This window comes from Tetrao urogallus, assembly GCF_951394365.1.
Source record: "Tetrao urogallus genome assembly, chromosome: 4".
NCBI classification, from domain to species: domain Eukaryota; kingdom Metazoa; phylum Chordata; class Aves; order Galliformes; family Phasianidae; genus Tetrao; species Tetrao urogallus.
Window position 1 is genome coordinate 14,075,092 of NC_136817.1, and position 22,900 is coordinate 14,097,991.

At 36.6% G+C, this 22,900-nt stretch overlaps 1 protein-coding gene across 2 annotated transcripts in view; it reads right to left on the minus strand.

The window, feature by feature from the left end:
* The window catches only part of FBXW7 (F-box and WD repeat domain containing 7), a gene marked incomplete at both ends in the record, with an annotated part of 122,445 nt that overhangs the window by 54,057 nt on the left and 45,488 nt on the right, over positions 1–22,900 (minus strand). Inside the window, one exon of one of the 2 annotated variants that reach the window (XM_079534283.1) lies at positions 19,319–19,465. The exons of the other annotated variant lie outside the window; for it this stretch is intronic. Coding sequence (XP_079390409.1) covers positions 19,319–19,465 — 147 coding nt within the window. Of the gene's footprint in view, positions 1–19,318; positions 19,466–22,900 lie in introns of those variants that run through there. 2 annotated transcript variants of the gene reach the window in all.

The following is a 22,900-nucleotide window of genomic DNA, read 5'->3' on the forward strand; positions in this document are numbered from 1 at the left end:
GGGACACAGGCTACCAAAGGAAAGCCTAATTTCTAAAGTACTTTTGTTGAACCACACGAACCAATTCTTCCAATTTTCTAAGGCTTATTCCTTGCGTTCTAATGATATGCCAAACGCTGTTCTGATAATTTGCACGTTCAGATGGCTTTTAAGGGAGACAACTTGTTAATGAAAGTTTTCCATTCATTAACAAATCTCTTCATGGGTTGGGGGCAGGGGCAAACACACTCTCTTACTTCAGTTTCTGGTACTTCCACAGCATGTGTGACCAACAAGCACCATATTATCTATTAACTTTTTGCATAATAGCCCTCTCAGCCTGACCATTTTTGAAAAGCAATTTTTTAAAACACTGACAACATCCACGCCATACTCCACGCACTGACAAGCTTTTAAAGCCACGAGAATAAAAGACGTTTGCTTTAAGAAAATTTGTGCAGAACTGCACTAATCTGAGCAGCTGACATGCACACGAGGCTCGCAGTCGAGTATTTGTTTACCCAAGGAGCTAATTAGATATACGCTGTTTGCATCAAGGCTAAAAATTGCACATGCACTTTTGCACTTGAAATTGCATACATCTACTTGGCAGAGCTGAAAGGAGTACGCAGTTTTGATACATAAAGCTAACAAGAAAATATGCTATCTTTTCCTTGTTTGTGATTTCCCAGTGGTGTCTGGAGTGTTATGACTGCTTTTGAAGAATTGGAGCCTATGCTTTCTAAGAAATGTATGAAAAAAGATGGTACATTGGCACTGTTGAAACAAGAGCTCTGTCTGAAGTGTAATACCCAGGGCTCATTATCTTTTCCTTTTTTAAAAAAAATCTTAACTCAAAAGCATTACTGTTTTAATCCCTCATCTTCCTAAAATTTCTCTTTTGTGGAAGTAAGGCTCGTAAGATATTTTTACAAGAGTTCATCTAATTAGCAAAATTAAAACACTGCATTGTTTCCAAAGTGATAAAGAATGAAATTCACCACCTAAGGGAGAAAAAAATGTTTCCTCTAAGGTCATCATAATAGAACTCCCTGAAAAGCACATTCAATCTTTTAACCTTTACACATCACACTTAGGGAGTTAAACAGAACACACATACAACATTGCTGTTACTGGCTGCTTCTAACTGGTGATCTTAGAATAAACAGAAAAAGAGAAAGCAATTTTCTTGGGGCATGAAAAAGCTTGTCATGCGACTGTACAATGACATTCTCAAATGACATTTTTATTGCTCACGTCTATCGTAACCTTGTAATAAATCGAGGAAAAAAGTCACTATTGAAGTTCACTGGAAGCCTCTAACTAATATCCAGTATTAATGTAGGTCAAATCTGTTGAATTTAAGTTAAAGAATGCGTACTTGGATTTTTCCTGGAGAATTCATGCACACATTCCAACGTGTTTCAAGCATCTTAAGGACTTATTAAATGATCAAAAGGGAACAGGTAGCATTTCATTATTTTGAACACGTAGACATGACATGAAGTAATAATCAGTTCATCTTAAAACCACTTATCAACAGAAGAAAATGATTTTCAGCCTGTATGTTTATTATCAGTCATTACGATGATTCCCGTAATTTCCTGTACTTAAAACTTGTCACAGATATCGCTCTTAGTTCTTATTTTGAGTAAGATCTCCAAACGGTTTAAGATGCATCAGTATGAAGAAATTCCAGACACACAGGTTTCTTTAGCTCACCTGGAGTAACTACCATGGCACTGAGTAATTAAGTGCCGGTATTTGCTGTGCTATAAACCCTAGGGTAGCTTTGCTTGCTGTCTTCCAAACAGCCTGAGCCCCCCAAAATAATCATGCAACTTTTTCAGGCTCTAGTCCTCATCTACAGCCTGGGATGCAAAGGCAGATGCAATGAACATCGAAAGCTCGACTGATTCTGAAGAACATACACATGAAAAATGCAAGATTCCATGAAATTCACTTTAAATCTTCCAAGACTCAATGATTTACTACTTCAAAACAACGTTGGATGTTTACAGGAACATATGTGAAGTTGCCAGCAAAAATCTTAATGAATTTCTGAAGCGTGACGCAGCACGCAAGAGAATCATAGAACCACAGAAACGGCTACGCTTCACTCATTGCACAACCTCAAAACCTTAACTGCTGTATGACTGGGACAGAACACTAACTGTGCTAAGCAGAACACAGCAGTAAGAAAGAGCCTGAAGTGAATGTTAGCCCTGTTAACAAAACCATGACATCAGAAATCATTATTATTTCAGGCCATACAACTCAGAATGATGACCTTTCTTTGTGCAATGGAGATTTCAAGGGAGATTCAGTGCCTGCTTCGGATACCAACTTGTTCTGCTGAAGAAAATCTACCAAACATCTTCAGTAGTTCTGCAGAGCCTCAAATAATGCAGAAACAACAGTTCCTATTCACAAACAAATGTCTTCAAACTTACTTTAATATCCAAAGGAGGAAAAAAAAAAAAAACACCACAGTAACAACAAAGTTCTGTCAATACCCCTTTGGTTTAAAGCCTAACTGCAGCTTGCCAGCACTTGCAAATACTCTTCACATGCTTCTAGCACACGGAAACCCCTAGACACTGACAGCTGTAAAAAAAAAAAAGTACCAATTATCTATATTAATAAATATGAATAATATTCAGAAGAAAACAGTGACTCATTATAAACAAGAATGATCTCAACTGTATTGACTTTTCTGGGATATTTCTTTATCTTGAAAGAATTGAACTGTTTCCCTTAAAAGGAATACAAGTGCAAGCAAGAGATAAAATAATATTTCAAATTTTCATCTTCCAAAACAGGTTGAAGAGACGCGAACACTGTCAGATTTATTGACAGCACCATACTGCCCCTACATGTCCACCACGAAAACAACACCACAAGCTATCAGAAGCAAAAGAACTTACTGAAAACAAACATGGTAATCACATTACAATATGCTTTTCTTTCTTCCATATTTAACATCTACTTCAAATAAACAACACAGATAAAGGTATCAAAAGTTAGAATACAGCAAGACATTCACCACGGTGGTAAAAGGACTTTTTTAAAAACCTATCTCGATTACACAGTGGATTACAATTCAGTAACAACTCAGTTAAATCTAACATTCATCTGAAAAAAAAAAAAAAAATACTTAGCCATGATGAAGTTCTGAGTTAAGAACAGAACGATAAAACTTCCTTTAGCATCAGTGCCATCAGGAAGGCAACAGAATTTGTTAACGAGTGCCTTCTCATAAAAAGTTATTCCACATTTACAAAGGCATGTTATTACACTTTTTATATGAGCAGGTAGTGATAGGACAAAGGAAAATGCTTTTAAACTGGAAGAAGCTAGATTTAGACTAACTATCAGGAAGAAATTCCTTACTGTGAGGGTGGTGAGACACTGGCTCCGGATGCCCAGCGAAGTTGTGGATGCCCCCTGCCAGGAAGCATCCAAGGCCAGGCTGGATGAGGCTGTGAGCAATCTGATCTGTGTGAGGTGTCCCTGCCTACAGCAGGAGGTTGGAACTAGATGGTTTTAGGTCCCTTTCAGCCCAAACTATTCTATGATTCTGTGATTTCTTATTTATTCCCTTAGTTTTGTGTTGCTTTTTTGTTTTGTTTTTTTTAAACACAGTTTTCTGCTACCAAGCATCCTTTTTCTTCTCATTTAAAATTAAATTTTTTGTTTGCAATTTAATATTTAACATACTATTCAGGTTGGTGCATGGCTTTTGCTTTAGGTATTATTGAACTTCAGTCAGAAACTCTAGATTGGATTTAAAAATAAATAAATAAACCAAAGGTGTCCCACATTTCCACACACAATGTATATACATTAATATGAAGGCTTTAGTCAAATTGTGAAAATTATTTTCCAAATGTTATTTTAATAGCTTCTCTTTATGTATTTGCTTTTCTGTTAACAACCTTCACGTAAAGACTACAGTTTGAGAAGAGCATAAAACAAAACAAAAAACAGTATATATCATTTCTAGATATCTTCGTAGGATGGTACTAAAACATTTCCTGTGATAACTGGGAAATTCCACAAAGTTAACAGGCACGTTCATTTGGTTTGCAAGTAGATACCTAATAACCATAAGCATACAGTATTTCACAAACAGATGGCATGTTCACACAACTTGAAAGCCTTAATTATTAGAAAGGTGAACTTCGTTCATAATTTGATATTCCACTGCATCAACCCTCAACCACTCCCTTCCGTTTTCTTCCCCCTTTGATTACTAATTATATTAGATTCTGATAACCATCTTGCTGATTTACAGATATTTTGAAAGAGCTTAAACCAAACACAAAAGCAAGAAATGTGTTGTAATTTATTTGCTGGTGTGAGTAAATCTGTAGTTTTCTACCACTTCAATGCAGCAGAGCTATTCAGTTGCAATCTGAATACTAATTCTGAAAAAAATCACAAAGCACTCCAGTTCAATCTTCATACTGTTCTTAAACAACTTATAAGACAAAATCTTGTGATTTTTTTCTGAATAATAGTAAGGCAAAGCAGAAAGGATTCCTTTATTCCTTTTCTGAATATTAAGGCATGTAAGCAAGACAAAGCATAATAAGCTGTTCTGCATTTCACTAGCTGCTTTCCTGCACTTCAGAACTGTTAGTCTCCAAAAAAAAAAAAAAAAAAAAAAAAACACCTGGAGACAGGCATGATACAAGTAAATTTATTGCATTAATAAACATACATTACTTCAACTTCCTAAAAAATTAATATTGCCTGGTTGCCTGCAGGACTGTATGTTATAGTTAGGATTTCTTTCCAGAGATGATATAATATTTTCCTATTTTAGAATGAAGAAAATTCTCCATTCATGTTAATAGCATATAATAGCATACATACATTATAGCAACAGTGTTTATACAATTTGTTCAGATAGGTTAAGTAACGTATTGTCACCTCCTGAAATCCAGGGATAATTTTCCTGCAAGAAATCCATGAAATGTAGAAATCTTAGTTAATGATTTCTACATTAGAAAACTGGTCTGCAAAGAAAGATTAGTGCAGTAACTTAGGGATTTCTCCCATGTTATGAAGCCCCCTATGACCAGGACAAGGGCCTGCTGTGCCATTACTCTGCACAAAAACAAATATAAAAAAACATCAGCAGAAAACCTAGGATGGCAAAATCAGACATCTTTTAAAATTCATGCTTAAAATATGCCACGTTCTCCAAACATTCAAGGTATTCAAGGTTAGCACAGCCTTAAGTAGAAAACGTACCTTGGTAAATCTCTTCCGCATATGGAATACCTTAGATCTGTTCTGTCCACTATACTCATATGGTAGCTGTGTAAATAAATGGCACACCAGAGTTCTTCCTTCTGTGTGCACTCCATTAAATCCATATGATTTTAGATACGCTATGACTTGCGAGAACACGACAAATGCCTCCATGGGTCAGGCCAACAATCCACCTAGCTTAGCAAAGTCTGGTGATAATTTAATTTTCATCACAGACTAACACTATGCCTATTACACTATTCAAGTCACTTGCTCATAAGCACAACTTTTTCAACTAGGAAGAAGAAAGGTAAGTTTGGATTATCAGCAAGTAAAAGAAAGAGTGCAGAACACTTCCCCAAGTGACATATTTTGGAAATTCATGCACTAAGAGACTTCAAACTACTAGTACAATTTCCATTCTTCACAGTAATGGTAAAAAGGACACATAAGGGCAATCTCTTATTTGTGCGGAACTGTTTTACTGAGTTCTTATTTTTTACTGAGTTATTATTACCATAGCATTGTATGTTTACACATACTTCAGAATCCAGTTTACAACAACTTTAACACAGCTTCTTCATCAAGGTCAGGATAGGGCATCCCCTCACTAATGAGCTGTTGCAAGAAACAGTTTCAAATCAAAGTCATTAATAATGGCATGGAAGGAATAGCAGAAAAGCCATTTTCCATACCACAAAGGAAACACTCAAGGGTTTTCTTCTGACAATAAGGAAACTAAATTCAAGCTTTCTCTTCTGACTACATGCAAGTAGAAGCAAGAAGATTTAAAAGACAATTGACTTCCAATAAATTATGAAAAATGGTTATTTCAGTAACAAGATCTGGACCATCATTTATTTTCTCTTTTGCCTAGACATAGCACTTCACTCCAAAGTATTAACTGCCAAAATATAAGGGAACTTTCTCTTAAAGACTGTAATCTGAACTTACATAGAATCACACAACACTCTGAATTGGAAGAGACCCACAAGGATCACTGAGCCCAGACCCTGGAAACTTGAACTAAGAGTATGACCATCTCTTCTTCAAGAGTTTCTATTCTAGATAAAATGATGCTACTCAGATCTTCAACATCAGGTAAACTGAAAGCCTTTGAATTAAGATCAGCAAGTTTTATTTGCATCATACTGGTGGCACCTAGAGGTAAGATCTCTGTAACTGCAGCCAACCTAGATTTGACTTTGCAAGATATAAAATGCGACTGAAACAGGAATGAGTGCATATTCAGAACTTACACCATTAGGCTATCCAACACTTAGTGATAGGTCTTTTTTTATGAAATAAATGATTTCTCAAACAAGTCATGATATATTCCTTAAACAAGAATGTATTCTTGAGAAAAGACTTCACTGTATAATTCACAACATCACTTTGCTACAAGTTGCCAAATTCTTGTCAATTGTGACTGCCAACCAGGGAATACTATAAAAATACTTCAATACTTCTAAGTCCACAACAAATATTTCTATTTTGCTGACGTGCATACATAATCATATTTTCAGCAATATATAGCTGCTTGGTACTATAGCTCATCTTTTTTTTTTTTTCTTTCTATCTTTTGTCAGTCTCACTTTCTGTATCTCAATTCATTTGTAGTCAGTGATGCAATGTTGTACATATAGCACAAGCCTGGGACTGGTCTGACAGTGCTTACCTTTCCAAGGTCCATGAAAAATCTGCTGAAACTCAACCTTCCAACTCTAAGTTTGAAGCATCCACCAGAGAAGCAAACACTGCTGTTTTCATTCAAGCAACCACTGTAAAGCTACAAATTGCAGCTAACCACTACACAAAGTGCAGCTCAACTTCCATCCGTAGTTGCACTCAATCTCTCAAAACCTATCAAATGCTCCTCCTGTCCATTTTTAATTTTGCTCTTAGGTGAGAAAGGTGCTCAGATATTTTTGTACTTTTACGAAAATAAAAATGACTGTAAATTAGAGCTCAAACATTCATAAATTAAGAAAAACATTCTGCACTTCAAATGTAGCCCTGATTTTTCAACTGCTAGATCTATTATTTCTTTTACTCTGAAAAGTTCTGATTTACTTAAAGCTAGAGTATCAAGTAATTTAATGGGAAAGTAAAATGAAAAGGGAGAAAAATTAAGGTTTGTTTTGTTATGAGAATATTAGAAAAATTACTAATTTTTCTATTTATGAAAACAAGTCATGAAAGTGGACCTAACAGTGCAGATCATGCCTTTGAGTTTGATCAGTTTTTGATACGTCTGTAATCAAGAGAAATAACACAGGGCAGAGTCTTATGAAGTAGCACTGCTGCTGCTTATTTGCAAAGAGCTACGAGGACATCTTCAGCTCACACTGAAAGAGCAGCTCTGGGAAAGCAAACAAACCAACAAGCCATATACCTGTAGCTGTGTATGTAAGCTGAGGATTATCATACTACTAGATAACAAGGTGCTGTGATACCCCAAATCCAAACGGAAGACAGGAAGAAATTACCTACTAGCGTTAATGATGCACGCTATCAAATGAAAACGAACTACTGTATTTTTAAAACAGACCATGAGATTCACTAGCACTGTTAAAACAGTTAAGAAGTTCAGACATGTTTTTAGCATATATAAGTAGGAACTGACATTCTTTTAGAAATACAAAGATGGTTGCATACACTGGGCTTCTAATAGGGCAACAGCTTTGTGATCCATGTCATTACATGCTTTGGAATGTCACATCCAATATCTGACACACTTGCTCTTCAAAGACAACCTACATTTTTATGCCCTCTCTACAGAATGCATACTGGGTGGGTTTTTCTTTTCTTTTCTTTTCTCTCCTTGAGAGAAAAAGTAAGAAGCTTAATGTGATAATGCTGAGATAATTTGAAGAGTGGAATGAAATAACACACATACCCCTGAGATACACACAGTGTAGAGGGGCTACATTTAGCAAGAAATTCAGTTTGATAATTTTCTTTCATTTTGCTGGCTACTTTGCGAAACTAATTTTCTGTCCATTAATATCAGCATTTGTTTTAGGAAATGAACTTGGTAACATCTATAAAGCAACACAGTCTCTTTCAAGTCTCAGTATTTGCGTTTAATTCCCTCTCACTTCCTCTTCCTTTTCTTCCCCCCAAAGTTGCCTCCTAGTAAAACGAAAAAAAAAAAAGGCAGCACTTCAGGTTTTCAACAGTTGAGTCTGAATATTTCACCAAACACTCATTCTCCTTAAGTCCACACAGTAATTCTCACCTTTGAAAACTCTGAAAAACTCTGAAAAGAAGTTATAACTAGTAAAGAGAAATTAAAGCTTCATATTTGTGCCATATTATAGAAATAAAGAAAATCAGATCAAGAACAAAGTTGGTGTGTTATACGCTGCCTCGCAGCAAGGCATTTCTTGCATGAAAATGCACAAACAAGTGTCCTGGCTTCACAATTTGGAGCTGAAATTCAAATTAGACAAACAGAAGAGTTTCAACTACTGCCTAGTATACTACCTTATTTCTTAACTGTTGTCCCACATTTCACCTTACTCAAGTTTGACCTTCATCAACATAACTGCCTTTCTGAAAAGGACATCTACATCTAAATATATAAATACACAAAAATACTGCGCACTTTGTGTACACAGACAATTGTTGAACTGTGTAAAAAGAGACCCATAAATCTTGGTGCTTACATCATGAAGATTGCAGTTACCTCTTCACTGAGAAGACAGTTCAAATTAATGAGTTTCTTTAACTCAATAATACTGTTCATGCTTAAGCAGTGCAAATGTGAATTATAAATCTTAAAATCATGAAGAAAATATGAAGCCTTAAGGCCAATTAAACAGCATGCCCTAATTTTTGTATCAACATATATACACAAAAGACAGGCAACACTAAGAGCAAATAAACACAGATGTCTCTTGAAAGATTTGTTTTATTAGTCTTCCGGTACCTATTATGACTGGGTAACTGTTTGAATAACCTCAGGGGACATAAATTGTCTGCCGAAGTCAAAGAGTATGCTGAAAATTCTAAGCAATTACAAACACATTCTACACGTCCACTGCCAGAAGCCACCAATGCTACCTATATAAATGAGGACCCCAAAGTCATAAAGGTTCACCAAATTAATGGACAGGTGCAAGTTCTGGTTTTTAATACTCCTGCACTTCAGTGCCCAGTTTGTATCTTTACCACACATAGCCCTCTGTATCAGGGAGAGCAAGAGAAATCAGTGTGTGTGCTAGAGGGGGATGAGGGCAGTAAGCACATTTGCACTCCTGTCTCACTCTACTGTTACGTTTTCACAAATTCAATATTTCCCTAAAGATGCCTTACATATCTTCCAGCATTTAACATCTTCAAGCAGAAAGGAGAGTCACTACCTAGAATGACAGAAGTTAGGGTCTGCTAACCATGGGCTATATGCTGACAAATACACACTATTTCTGGACATCTAAGACATTCTCTTGTGTGCCCAAATTAAAATGGGCCAGCACTTCAGAACAGGAAACTATTTCCTCTTGACCCTCTCAGAAGTTTGGATGCTTTCCCAGAAATCTCAAGACTGGCGCAGGGCTTAGTGCTGTGTCTGCAGGACAGCTGCATTCATTTTATATTGGGCACTAAAATGAGAAGACATCTGGATGCAGTCCTCCATGGGAATGCGCAGAACAAACCAAGGAAGACATGCTGAGCAGATGTAACTAGATGAGGAGGTGCCAGGTCCAGAAAGCGACCTACATCAATCGGATGCTCCAAATTTCACTCAATATGGCAATACAATATTTAGATCATTTGGAAAGCTGACTTTGGTTATGCCAACAGATGTAATGGGAATCCAGAGTCAAACTGGCATTGGGATGTTCAAACCATCTCCTTCTGAGAGGTAATGGCTCTCAGAACTCACTGAAGTTTCCCTCCCACAAAGACCAGCTCTACATGCAATAAGAAAACAGGAGAAGAGAAGCTAGAAAAAATGTGCAGTACTTTTTCTGACATTTAGATGGAACAACACCAATACAATTACAACGTACTTTCTCTAACGCATAGGGGAGGAGGAGGTACTTTCTTAAAAACATCAACATAAAACTAACCTACTTCCCCAATTTTAATCCACATAGTACATGAGCTAGGCATCAACCAATAAGAATTCACTCTGTAGTGTGAAAAGTAGTACTGTTACAGACTTAGATCCTTAATAAATCTGGAAATTAATTTCTGCCTTCACATTAATTGCAATTAACGTCAATGTCTTTTTAATAGAACAGTGACTACAAAAAATAATGGTATTTCAGACATGATGAGAAAACTAACAATTTCTACTAAAAGCAGTTTTATACCATTAGGTAAATCTCAGCCAGCAGTAACACTGATACAACAGACTCTACCATAGGCTAAAGAGACGAGGTACCCACTTTCTTTAAATTATATTCTTTTTTCATTGTGTGTGATTGAATAATCTTGCTTACTAACGTGAGAGAAAACTACAAATAAGCAGCAAACTTTGATGTCTAATACATGAAACAACAGAACGTTGTTTTCTTTAAAATACATTCCTTAAATGCAAACAAACCAAAAAGAGGCACAAGCATCCTTTCTGGATGCTATTCAAGCAAAAAGAATTGTTACCAACTGTGAGAGATTAAGATCTGCATGGAGGTAGCAAACCAAGTGTAAGCAGGGGAAATTGATTTACATGTAGAATTATAATACTTAAATTACTATATTTAGATCTAAATGTTCGTGTTTTAAAATTAATTAACCACTGCTACAGCCACTGTATTTTTAAATTTTTTCAACCTGATGATTTATCTGGGTTTAATTAAGAAATACTAGACTAGCCAGCTACAGATAATACCTTGTTTCATTAAAGGAGGTGCATGGGCAGGAAGGGTTTTACCAGAACTGCATGCAGTGTAAGTGGAGAGAGGCAGAGGAGAGGAACGTTGTGGGTGTAAAGAGGATAGAAAAGAGATGCTTTAGAAAAGCTATGTAGAATGAATAGGTACTAGACAGAAGTAGACTAGATTGATAGCTTGGCGTCTGGAGATTTGGAGGTGGTAAGGCAGAAAAGGCAAGAGACTCTAAGGCCATGAAAAAATTCACGGTAGGAATTAGGTCTGAAATTTCACTGACAACCAACCACAGGAGAAATGCAAGACGGAATGTAGTTGTGCTAGAAATATGTTAAAATCGCAAACATTCTTGCCAGCTGCTGTGGTTATCATGAGAAGTAATCTTGTGTTAGGGGCTATTAATAGCAACATGCTTTGGAAGAGACTGCCATTTGTACTTACAGAGCACCGTATCACGCAGATTCATTTAGACCAACAAAATCTACTGTTTAAGTATAGCTGCAAGCCCACCTAAGTAAAAGGAATGGGACTAAAAACATACCAAAAATACCTTCAGGGCACCTGCTCTGCTGCTTTTATCAATCTTCAGAAAGCAAAATTCTGCTGGGAGAGCATTTTTAAAAGAGTAGTATAATAGCATCACCTACAGACTGTAGTGTTTACTCCTAAGAGTAGCACTCTGCCAACAGTTACCTTCATGACTCACTAACTGCACTACAAGCTGAAATATATGATGACTACAGTAACTGGAGTCAAATGCAATTTTAGAAATTCCACAGATAGATAAAAGCATTGAAATTTCTGGTCTCACATTTGCATGCATTTAATTACGAGTTTCCTACAATATATAGAAGTTTCTTCCTGTTTTGCAGCTTAGAATTCAAATAGAATTCTATCTTGCATATGAAAAGGAATGCATTTTACACAAGCTCAATACAGGATCTAAAATAAAGAGGAGAGAAAGTAGCATGGATTACAGATTACAACACAAAATATTTGTTGTCTTCGCCATAGCCACAACAAACCCTGTAAAACCAAGTATTTCTTTGCACCACAAATAAGTTTAACACATTAGCATTTACTAAGAATTATGGATTCCTTTTACATCAAGTACAAAATCAGTATCAGTAGGGTTAAGGAAGCATTCCTAAACTCAGATAATTTCTAAGGGAAAGTAATATACAGAAGAATATATTTAGACTTTCAATATAATTTATGAATTTAAACATGTTCTTCTCTCATCCCTTTCTCAATTAGTTTAGAGACCATATATTTTTTGTAATTTTGGATCTATTAGTTTTTTAGCTATGAAAAACAGTGCTATTGTACTAGCAACGTTATTAAAAACAGATTTTCTGCATCATCTGTTAAATTTTTGTATTACATCCGTAGCCGGCACTCTCTTCCACAAACCTGTATATTTGCAACATACTAAAAGTGCGGTACATAGTTCACAATAATCATCTGAAGTTTTAAGAGAATTTATTATCCTGTCTCATGGAATGTATATTGGACTACCAAAATCACATTCATCTGAGATGTGATGTGTAAGTAAAACTCTTTTTGAAGTGTTCAGACTTTTTTGAAGTCTGAGCAATGATTACATGTATGTGCTACCACCATCTCAATCCTCTTACCAAGAAGCCCTGCAAACAAATTAGTTACGCAGAAAATATTTTAAGGAAGAATAAACGAAAAGTACAATCTTCTTTGAATAAAAATACAGAAAAGGAAAAGTTACATCAGCTGTAGTGCTTTTCCTTGTCCTTTTTGAAGTAACTGAGTAACTTTATACAATACATGAAAAGAATTTGGAAAGATGCTCTGTTGCTCTTCTCCAGCATTAATCTTCCCTGAAACTATGCACTCAATTTTCATATGAAGTAAAGACAAGTAAACATAGCAGTAGCTGAGAAGACTGTAACAAGAGAAAGAATTCGAGGGGAAAAAGGAATCTGTTTTCATCAGAGGATGGATAACAACAAGAAGCTGTGGGGGAAAAGCAGCATTACGTCTAAAATTGAGAGAAGGATAAGAAGGATAGAGATTAAAAACCTAACACCGAGCCTGAAAGAAAAACACAAGCTAAGCAATGAAGCTAGGAACGGGGCAGATGATGAGCAGAACTACTTAAACCAGCAAAACCATCGCTCCCTGACAGCAAGAGCTCATCACAAAGAGAAAAAAAATCAATTGGTGTGATGAGGGAGATGTTAATGCTACAGCCCTGGCTGTGACTTGTCTGAGTGTCATTCTAGTTCAGTTCGACTTTCAATCAACATCGGGGAAATACCAGAAGAAAGAATATCAGTTAAAACAGGTTCTTCGTGTTTCCCTATTATGAGCCAGTCATGATACCATAGAGCATTTTTCCCCCCTACAAACATTCCTCTCCCATACACAAAATAGATAGGTCCAGGAAATTAAAATGGCTTCATCTGCTGCAGAAGGACAAGAAATGCCTACTTTGTAATGTAAGAGAACACAATACAGGAAAAAAAAATCCTAGTTCATTAGGTCTCAAAGCAATAAATGAAATACTTCATTACACATTTTGTTCAGGAATGATCAATAAGGAGAGGCACTGGGGTCAAATCTACAGCAGCACTGCTGTCTCCCATTCATTTTTTTCTTCTGTTGACTTCTGTGGTCTCCACAGCTTGAGAGGGTAAAAAAGACCGGCTTCGTGGAGGTGAAGAGCTTTCACAAAGTCAACACATCATGTTTAAATGTCAGCTCTAATAGCAGTAAAACTTTCTAAAGACATATAAACATTTCAGCACAAAGGAACAGAACTGCCCAGTCAACCTCCAAATCCTTAGCTTCTCAATTCAAGTGACTGCCTTCAGCATCTTCCCAACAAACTTTCAGCACAAGCACCTGCATATCAGTCTGTAGTAAGTAGACACTGCTCACTGCATGAGAAAGTTTTAAATACATCAAAAACGCAAAGAAAAACATTTTACTTAATGTTAAACATTTGAGACTCTTATTGCTGCTTTTTATTTTGGATAGAAATAGGAAGGACAACTTTAAAAATAAAAGCATTTCTTAGAGACAGTACATTGAAAGGATCACCGAATATTTTGAAAACCCAGCCTCTGGGAACTCCTACAATACATTATAGTGGACATACAAACAAAAAAAAAATTCTCTGAGCTTGTTCAGGTATTTTTTTTAGGTGGTACAGCAGGCTGCACTTGATCTGAACAATTTAGCTAGAAGTGTTCTTTTCTCCATGAGACACAAGGAACAGCTGTTTGAACAGCAAGCTAAACGCTCCCTCCTACAACTGGCTGTCTTAAGTCAAGACCTTCTGTTATACCCCACACAGAAGCAGACAAAGTATGTTTCTGCATGCATGCAGCTCTACAGAGCCAATAACACTACCAGTAGACTGCATCTGTGGTTTGAAGGTTTAAAAATAAATATATAAATACGGTGAGTAGGTGGATTTTGGTACGGCTTAGCAAATCTCCTGTAAGCAAAGGCTACAAGAACAAGGGGCACTTCACCTAAGTAATGCTGAATCATCCTGAGTTAATTAGAGCTACCATTAATTCACCAGATAATTCGGGATATGACTAGCGTTTTCCCACCTCTGTGATTTCCCTTTTATTCCCTCCAAAGTATGGAATCAAGTCAACTGATATGCAATCCCAGTGAAATAGAGAATTGCAGAAATAAGGGAAAAAAAAGTAAGGGGGAAGAAAGTGAGACTTCAGACTGCCACCATTCCATACTGAGCAAATAAGCAACACATGGCTAGTGTCCCACTGAGGAAGTACTTTTTACTACTCTTTTGAAAGGAGATGAATGTTACAGAATCACAGAATAGCTCAGGTTGGAAAAGACCTTGAAGATCATGAAGTGCTGACTGGAGATGCTTCACATATTTAAAAATAACAACAGGAAGTAGTTTATTATTAAAGATTATTTACATATTAAAATAAGTTTCCCTCCAGTCAGCGTTATGTGAGACTTCGGTTTGCTCATTTTATCAAATGATGAAATTACAGAGGGAGAATACTTTTCTCACTTGAGATTCAAGGGAAAAAACAGTTTCTTTTTCAGATTATTCAAGACCTGATCTCAATGCAGTGAAGTACCTTCCCTAGTTAAGGTGGAAGGATACACCACTTCAAAGATGGCTCTATGTTTTTTTGTCCATTAGGCAATTCCTTATTAATGTGAAAAAACATGCTTCACTCCAGCAAGAAATATGCTTGGTTGCAGAAACAAAAAAAAAAAAAAAAAAAAAAATTACAATTAAATTTTCCTGAAAAGCTCCAAGGGCAGCTGTGCTGGCACAAGCAGTTACACTGATTTGACTGACAACAAAAATAGGGTGGTTTTGGTTGTTTTACTAGAGAAAGGAAGGGATAAAGTATCAAGTTCACATGAGTGAAGGTGTTTAAGCATAAGGCACATTAATGTTCGAAACAACTACTAGCATATTAGTCAAACAGAGGAAGGAAAAGAAACTGGAGACTCATTCCAAGTGCTCTACTGCAGTCACAAGTAGACTATGCCATGTGTCATATGTAAAACCAAAAAATGTTTTACATAGAAGATGATCTACAAGTTGGAATATAAATCAACATGAAAATGCTTTATCCTACATTCACCTCATATGCAAGTATGTCCTACAGAAGGAACCATTTCTCTGATGAACTGAGTTGCTGAACTGCATGAATTTAGTCAGATATATTTTCAAGAGAAAACATGAAGACAAACTTCTCTCGTGAGAGTACAAAAGAATCTGGGCTGCTTCCGAGAGTAGGGGCATTTAAAATGGATGCATTTATTACCTAAACTTCTCCAGGTTAGCATAAGGCAGGGTGCAGAGTGAAACCCTTCTGCAACAATTAAGCACTACTTTAAGCTGCTTGAAACAGAGAAATGCTGCAAGCGCACACAGTATTCTCACAAACTTTTCAGCTTATTACCATTTCCTAAAAATATTTATTCTATATAGTGAAATTGTTATATAGCAACTTATAAAAGCAATAAGCACTGGAATTTTCAGGAAAAAAAAACCACATGGAAACTAAAGAGGAGAGAGATCTGTTTTTGAAGTACAGACTCAAATATTAATAAGAACTATTTGAAAAAAAAAAAAAAACATACTTCCATTGTTAATGGTTTCAGAGAAGTCTGGGGGGAAAATACAGTTAATTCACATTAAAATTAATTACAATTAAAATTTATAATTTATAATAAATTTATAAATAATTTATAAATGCAATTAAACATTCAATTAAATGAAAGCATTTATCATGACAGACAAAATACAGCACTTGGTTTCTGAACATACGTGACATGCACGACTGTCACATAAGTATGTTCAGCGATCAGCTGCACTTAAAGCTAAATGATATATGATAGCTGAAGGGTATACTGGTTGAAAGACTTCATTGCCCCTTCACAGCACACAGCAAAATCTGCTTCAGTGCCTGCAAAAGACATAAAAGCAGCTAAAGAGGACCAGAGCTGTGTTTATGCTTGACAATCCAGCATCGCTGCTTTCAGCAGCAATTTAGGAGGAATGCACACATTCACCACACAAGCACTGAAGTTCTGTACCAAGTTATTTTCAAGCGCTACAAAAGAATGCTAAGTAATACTATTTTTAACTGGATTCAGTTAAGTGGTAGTGCAGATAAATGTTTTAACTACATGAGCAAACCAACAAATCGCATACAGGCAAACTGTTAAGTCCTGTGACCATTTTTAGTGCACATCTTGATAGAAGCAGAGGATGCAGAAGCTACGAACTGTCAGCTTCCATAACGGAAGAAGTTTTACTTCTGAGGATCACAGTACACATTTTAAAGATGTTTTGCTCAGTTTAACGTACAGCAAAGGAGGGGAAGAAATGAGTTCAAATCAGGAGAAGGTTATTACTTTTAATTCCTGCCAATGACCGAGTGGCCCGATCACACACTTGCCTGACCAAAGACAGTAGCGGTATTACATACTGCCTGCTCAGTAACTTGGAAGCGAACTGTAGCTCATGCTCCTAAGTTGGTAGATTAGGGCTGAACATTCAATGTTAAACAATTTAATGAGTCTCTTCTTGAATAAACAGAATGTTAAAAAAAAAATTGTACACCAGCAAAGACCATGTCAGAACTATCGTAACTCCTATTTTAATGGAAAATACCTTTTAGTTCTTGTTATGTTTAATACAACAATAAATGAACAGAAGTACTGATCTTCTCATCCGCTGATACTCAAAATTTGCACTATGCTTTGATATGTAGAAATGAAAAAGCAGACCTTTTACACAACCAATTCACACTAGCATGGAAGGAACCCAATATGGTAATGGCTGTGAGTTATATGCAGGCTTTGAGTAGGTTGCAAGGCATGAGAACAAAGGCGGAGCCTTGCAGCTTTTCCACAGCCACCGCCCAACCAAGAACCAGTCATTTCAGAAGACTAGCAAAACTTAAATAGCAGGTAAAAAAAAGTACTACAGCATTTATTCATTTCCAGCTTATTCCTAATAAGAAAAATAGATGCTCAACAGTTGCTGAAATCTCTCAAAATCCTAAAGCCTCCAAGTCATTCAACTGAGCGCTCAAACATGATTTAGGACAGGACAGAGAGACTGCCGACATTTTGGAACAATGGAGTTTCTTCAGAGAACTGCTTTTTAAATGGTATTTTCACTACGAAAAATACACACAAAACATTAGCATTATTGTGCTGACATCGTAACATTTTAACATTGTCACTGCTTCCTTAAATCAGAGTCACACAGTGCATCCACTGAACTTAAAAACCTTTTATCCCATATTCCATACTGATCTTTGACAAGGACAATGGAGCAAAAAGTAACCAGACACATTCCAAATGATTTCTTTCAAGCAAACAATATTCAAAGCATGTCAAAAATTCAACCAATCTGTTAAGAAAGGGTTAACTTCATCACTTCCAACCTCCCTATTCACTATTCAGTGTAGTACTGCATTTCCCAAAAAGACTTCTTTCCCAAAATGCACAATATAGCCTTACAATAGTGGTGTGTGGACATGTTCTAATATTTGCACTGCTGCAGATTGATATCATGCTGGAGCCTTCACTATATACCATATACCTTTTACATACAAGAAATAGACATTCAAAGTAACATTGTAAGAAGAACTCAAGTTTTCAAAGGCAGTCTGGTCAAATTCAGGTTTCATCTATCATTTCACTACATGAGTTCACTAAAAGGAGGATTCTGATATTAAGGGAAGTCAGAACATTTGCAAAAGCTAAGTCAGATTTTAGAACTTGGCCATTAATACCATTAGTAAATGCTATTAATACTTATTCAGTAGCAATAGAAAATTTGGTAGCATAGTATAAATTCTTTATGAGAAGTAAATTTATTTGTAACCCTATTCAAATTAGTTTCTAAGAGTCATGAAGACCAAAAATTAATGACTTGAAACAAGTATTAACTTTGTATGTAAACTTTGCAACATAATCATAGAATCATAGAAATAGTCACATCAAAATAATGATCTAAGTTGATTTGAAAACACTTACTGAAAATATTCTATTAGACACTAAAAGTTACAGAATGCGTTATTGGGGGGAGAAAACAGTCTTAAGAGCTGCTTTATTCATATAGCTTCTGAACTTGCAGCACAAGACCCGTGATAGTTTGTCAGGCTGGGATTGTCTATATATAAACTATATCGCAACCTCCACATAGTAACATGCTATTTTTATTTTCTGTAACAGCAAAAATGTTATCTCTGCTACTGAGTTACAAGAGTATTAAAACCATAGTTTAAGAATTATTACTAAAAATGTTTAAATATTAAATAAGTTTAAGGTCTCTGAATTCTCTATTTTAGTATCCAACTGTACCAGGACAATTCAGAACGACATAAGATGGATTTTAGTTCTAATCTACCTGCAGCACCTAAAAAAGCACATAAAAGCAAAGTACACATTTTTAAATGCACCTATTTTATATGTATTTTTTCCACCTAGGTGATATACATCCATATGATAATCTCTGTACGTCCCTCTAAATTTCTAAGACAATCTATCTGCATTTTAACTGAAGTGAAGCAGAAGAATTACTGAAATAAGTGACAAAAGGGATCTTCTATGATAGACTAAGACAAGGAAATGTGCAGATCAGTACTTTCATGGAATGAACACACCATGACAAAGCTCTGAACCACAAGCAAAGTGATCAAAAGTCAAGTTTTAAAGAATTCTGCACTTACCCGTCTACGGCAGAAAGGCAAGCCCTGGGCAATGATGCTGATGCTAAATATCTTCATCACAGTTTGGTGTGGTAGGGGTTCTTTGGCACTTTTAAGATCAACAGGAACCAAGCCATGATTTATGGCAGCTTTCCCAGGTTTGGACATTTTACTGCTCTTACTTTGTCAAGTCTATTAGTAACACAAAAACATAGCTTAAAATAAAAAAAAAAACCTGTACTTCTAAAGTTGCATGATTTCTTTTAACAGTATATGCTTCAAAGGGGCAATTCTGCGCCGCACAGCCTGCTGCCTTTGTCTCTCAACCTTGTCCTGCCAAGTGTCCTGACCCGTCTGCCACTCAGTGAAGTGCAAGCTATCCTAGTATAGACAGGAATTATACTGAAGGGGCAGGCAGACTGCTCCTGCCAGTCACACAGCTGGGGGACCTCCCCTGCCATACCAGGGGAACAGTCCTCTGAAAAGGGATCTGCAAATTAGAAATGAAGGAGAAAACCCTAACTGCCAGGAGTTTTAATTGCCACAGACATTTACACGTGCACTTTTAAAGAAGAATTACTTTGAACTGATTTACTTTGTGACTTGGCACTGTCCTTTCAAGAGTAAGAATCCAAGGAGACTCCAACCTTGTAGCAGCATCACTGCAAGATCACCTCCATCACTCTCCCAGTGGACTTCATCTGGAGGCTTTCAACAAGAATTCTGACGGACAGTGACTAACAAAGTCACCCAGACTTTCCTGTTTCTCACTTGCTGTCTCCACAATCACAATGTTTTGCTAAGTCTCAATGATTAAAAAGGAAAACAGAAAATACAGGAAAAAATGGGACTTACCCAAAGTAAACATACTGGCTTGAAAATTGCTCTTTTTAATCTTAAGGAAGACCATTTTCTTCCTACTCCTCACCACTGATGCACAGATAACCCCTGCCTGCATTGCACTCCTCCCTGCTGCTGTGGGGCAGCAGCATCCCAGGGCCTCGGTTTTAGGGACAAGGTGGCATTGAGGTGTTCTTCCCTTCGGTGGCTGGTCGGGATGCAGGGTGGCTGAGGCCCATCATCACAGTGCTATGAAGGAGAAGGGAAGGGTTCTTTTCTCTGTGGGGAGAAAAAATCCGTGGCCCCCTTCCTCTAAGAAAGCAGACCCCTCTTAGAACAAGCCCAGCTTAGTGCGATTTACTGCACTAAGTTCTTACTCCACCAAAGCAAGCTAGAACAGTCATGCCTTATTACTTGTACTATCTGCAATTAGTTGTTTTGGGGAGGTTTTTTTTTTTTTTTAAAATCAAACTAGCTTTTCTACAATGCTGCTGTGTTCCCACCACCTCTTCAACCTCTATACTTCAACAAGGTTCTTAAAAATGTATTCAAATTTTGAAAACCTTTTTAAGCAAAACAAAGTAGATAGAGACAAAAGCCTGTGAAAATGTCTTACGAAATTACTGATAAAAGATGTAAAAAGCCATCAAAGCCCTCGTATGAACTGAGTCAGTACAGCCCAAAACACAGTGAATAAATGACCATTAAGAAATCTTACATGTCCCTTTATGCACAACCTGGCAAAGATAATTAACGGTATAATTATGGAGGGGCAAAAGGGGGGAGTGTAGTAATGCTTTACTGCTTGAAGCACAACACTGTAACTTAACAAAAGACAGCATTAAAATATGCCTGTTATTAGCATCCCCACTTAGCCCTTTGTTTCCCCCTCAAAAAGCCAACCTGTCATCATGTTTCACTTGCATATAAAGGGCCTTCTCTAACTACACATTTGCTTGTTGAAAGCTTTTTTTTAAAAAAACAACAAAAAAAAAAACACCTACAAAAGTCCAAAAATGTTTCTTTCATTATATATACACACATTACAGAAAGCATTTACTTGAGAAAATGTCTCTCAGACAAATAACTTTTCTTTCTTCACAGACACTGCATATGGAAATGCTGTGATAGAATGGTAGACAGCACAGTATTTTCATGCACGTGTTTTTCTTCTCTACTGTTCCTTTCATATGCCATTTTATAGCAAGATTTAGATGTATATTCTCTTCTGAAGGACCCCTATGGTCTCTTATTTTCCACCCTATAAGTGACAAAAAGCTGTTTATCATTAGGCTATGCTTAACAGCAATATAATCAGATCATACTTTATAGCATCATTCTGAAGGACTTTATTTTATACAACAAATATTATGCTTTCACTTGGCTAGAAGACTTTAGAAAGATGTCTTAGGATCTCTGCTGAACTCAGACAAGCAAGCCTCAGATACTGCATGCAGAAATACGCATGCGTGTATATGTTATCAGAAACTGCTGAAAAGCTTAAGAGAATGCCTTATTGAACTGCTGCTGAAAGTAAGATCCAGTGGTGTTGCAGACTGTTCTATTTTACTACCAGCCATTCTTGCTTGATATCGGAGCTTCCTAGTTTACAGACTCACTCCCCTCCTTTCCCATCAGCTCCAATCTGACATGGAGAACAGGACTTGGTCTGCCTGCAGCTTTGCACATAGCTGGGAGCAGACAAGAATAAAACAAGGCGTTCTCCCAGCACCACTTGCAGCATGTCTTCCGTCACAGATAATTCTCATACATCTTCAGATACAACTCTGATTATCAGCCTTTTTTCTTGCCTATGGTTTGAGATAAGTGTCAGCAGTATGTCAGTTTTCCCTCAGTTATGTCCAAATGTTTCTAAGTGGCTATTCTAGAGTAAATCCACAGAGACATTTCTTGCTTATTAAAAAAAGAATCCCATTCCAGTTCAGCATTGCCCACTTAAGTGGATAATGCCGAAGTGGAATAAGGCTTTGTCACAACACGTTACTACACTACATTTCACACTTTACCATATCAATATGGAAAAGCTTCAGTTTTTGTCTCCAGTTGTTTCTCTCTCATTTTTGTCATTGTCTCCCCTGCCAAACGCTTACACTATCAGACCAGATTTTCCTGGTCCATTCTTGTCTCCACATACCATTGCTTCTTTTAAGTCTTACAAGCATAACACATTACTGACTGTAGGTACTGTCTTGCAGTCATGTTCAAAGGCCCCAAGCTACGCTGGATGGCTACAAACATTTCATCAGTGAAAGTCCTCAGCCTGAAAATACAACAGTCTAATTTAAGCAGCAAGAGAGTGTAATAGGAAGACAAAACCGGAGAGTGTTGCCTATCTTAGATGTGTCAGGAATACACTGCATACACTAGATAGCTTTGCTTTTTGTGGTTATTACACATATACTTCAAGCTTCAGCTTTAACCAAGTCATTTAAAAGAACAATTCTATTGCTTTTATCTTTAGAAGTGTGCATTTTTTGTACAATATGGAGTAAGAACATGGAAATTTGATAAATTTTTAACTACGGAAATTCAAGCTTCACTGCTCTGCAACGTTTCGCTAACATTTTGTTTCTAAGTAAATTAAGGTCTATTTCCAATGATGTTCTTTTTAAGTGCCTGCCTGTCATTTTCATTAGAAAATACTGCTATAAATTAGATCATTTTATTTAGATGCAGTAATGTGCCTGATAATTTGGGTTGGAAATATTAGTTTAAGATTGTCACAAACTATTAATTGTAAGC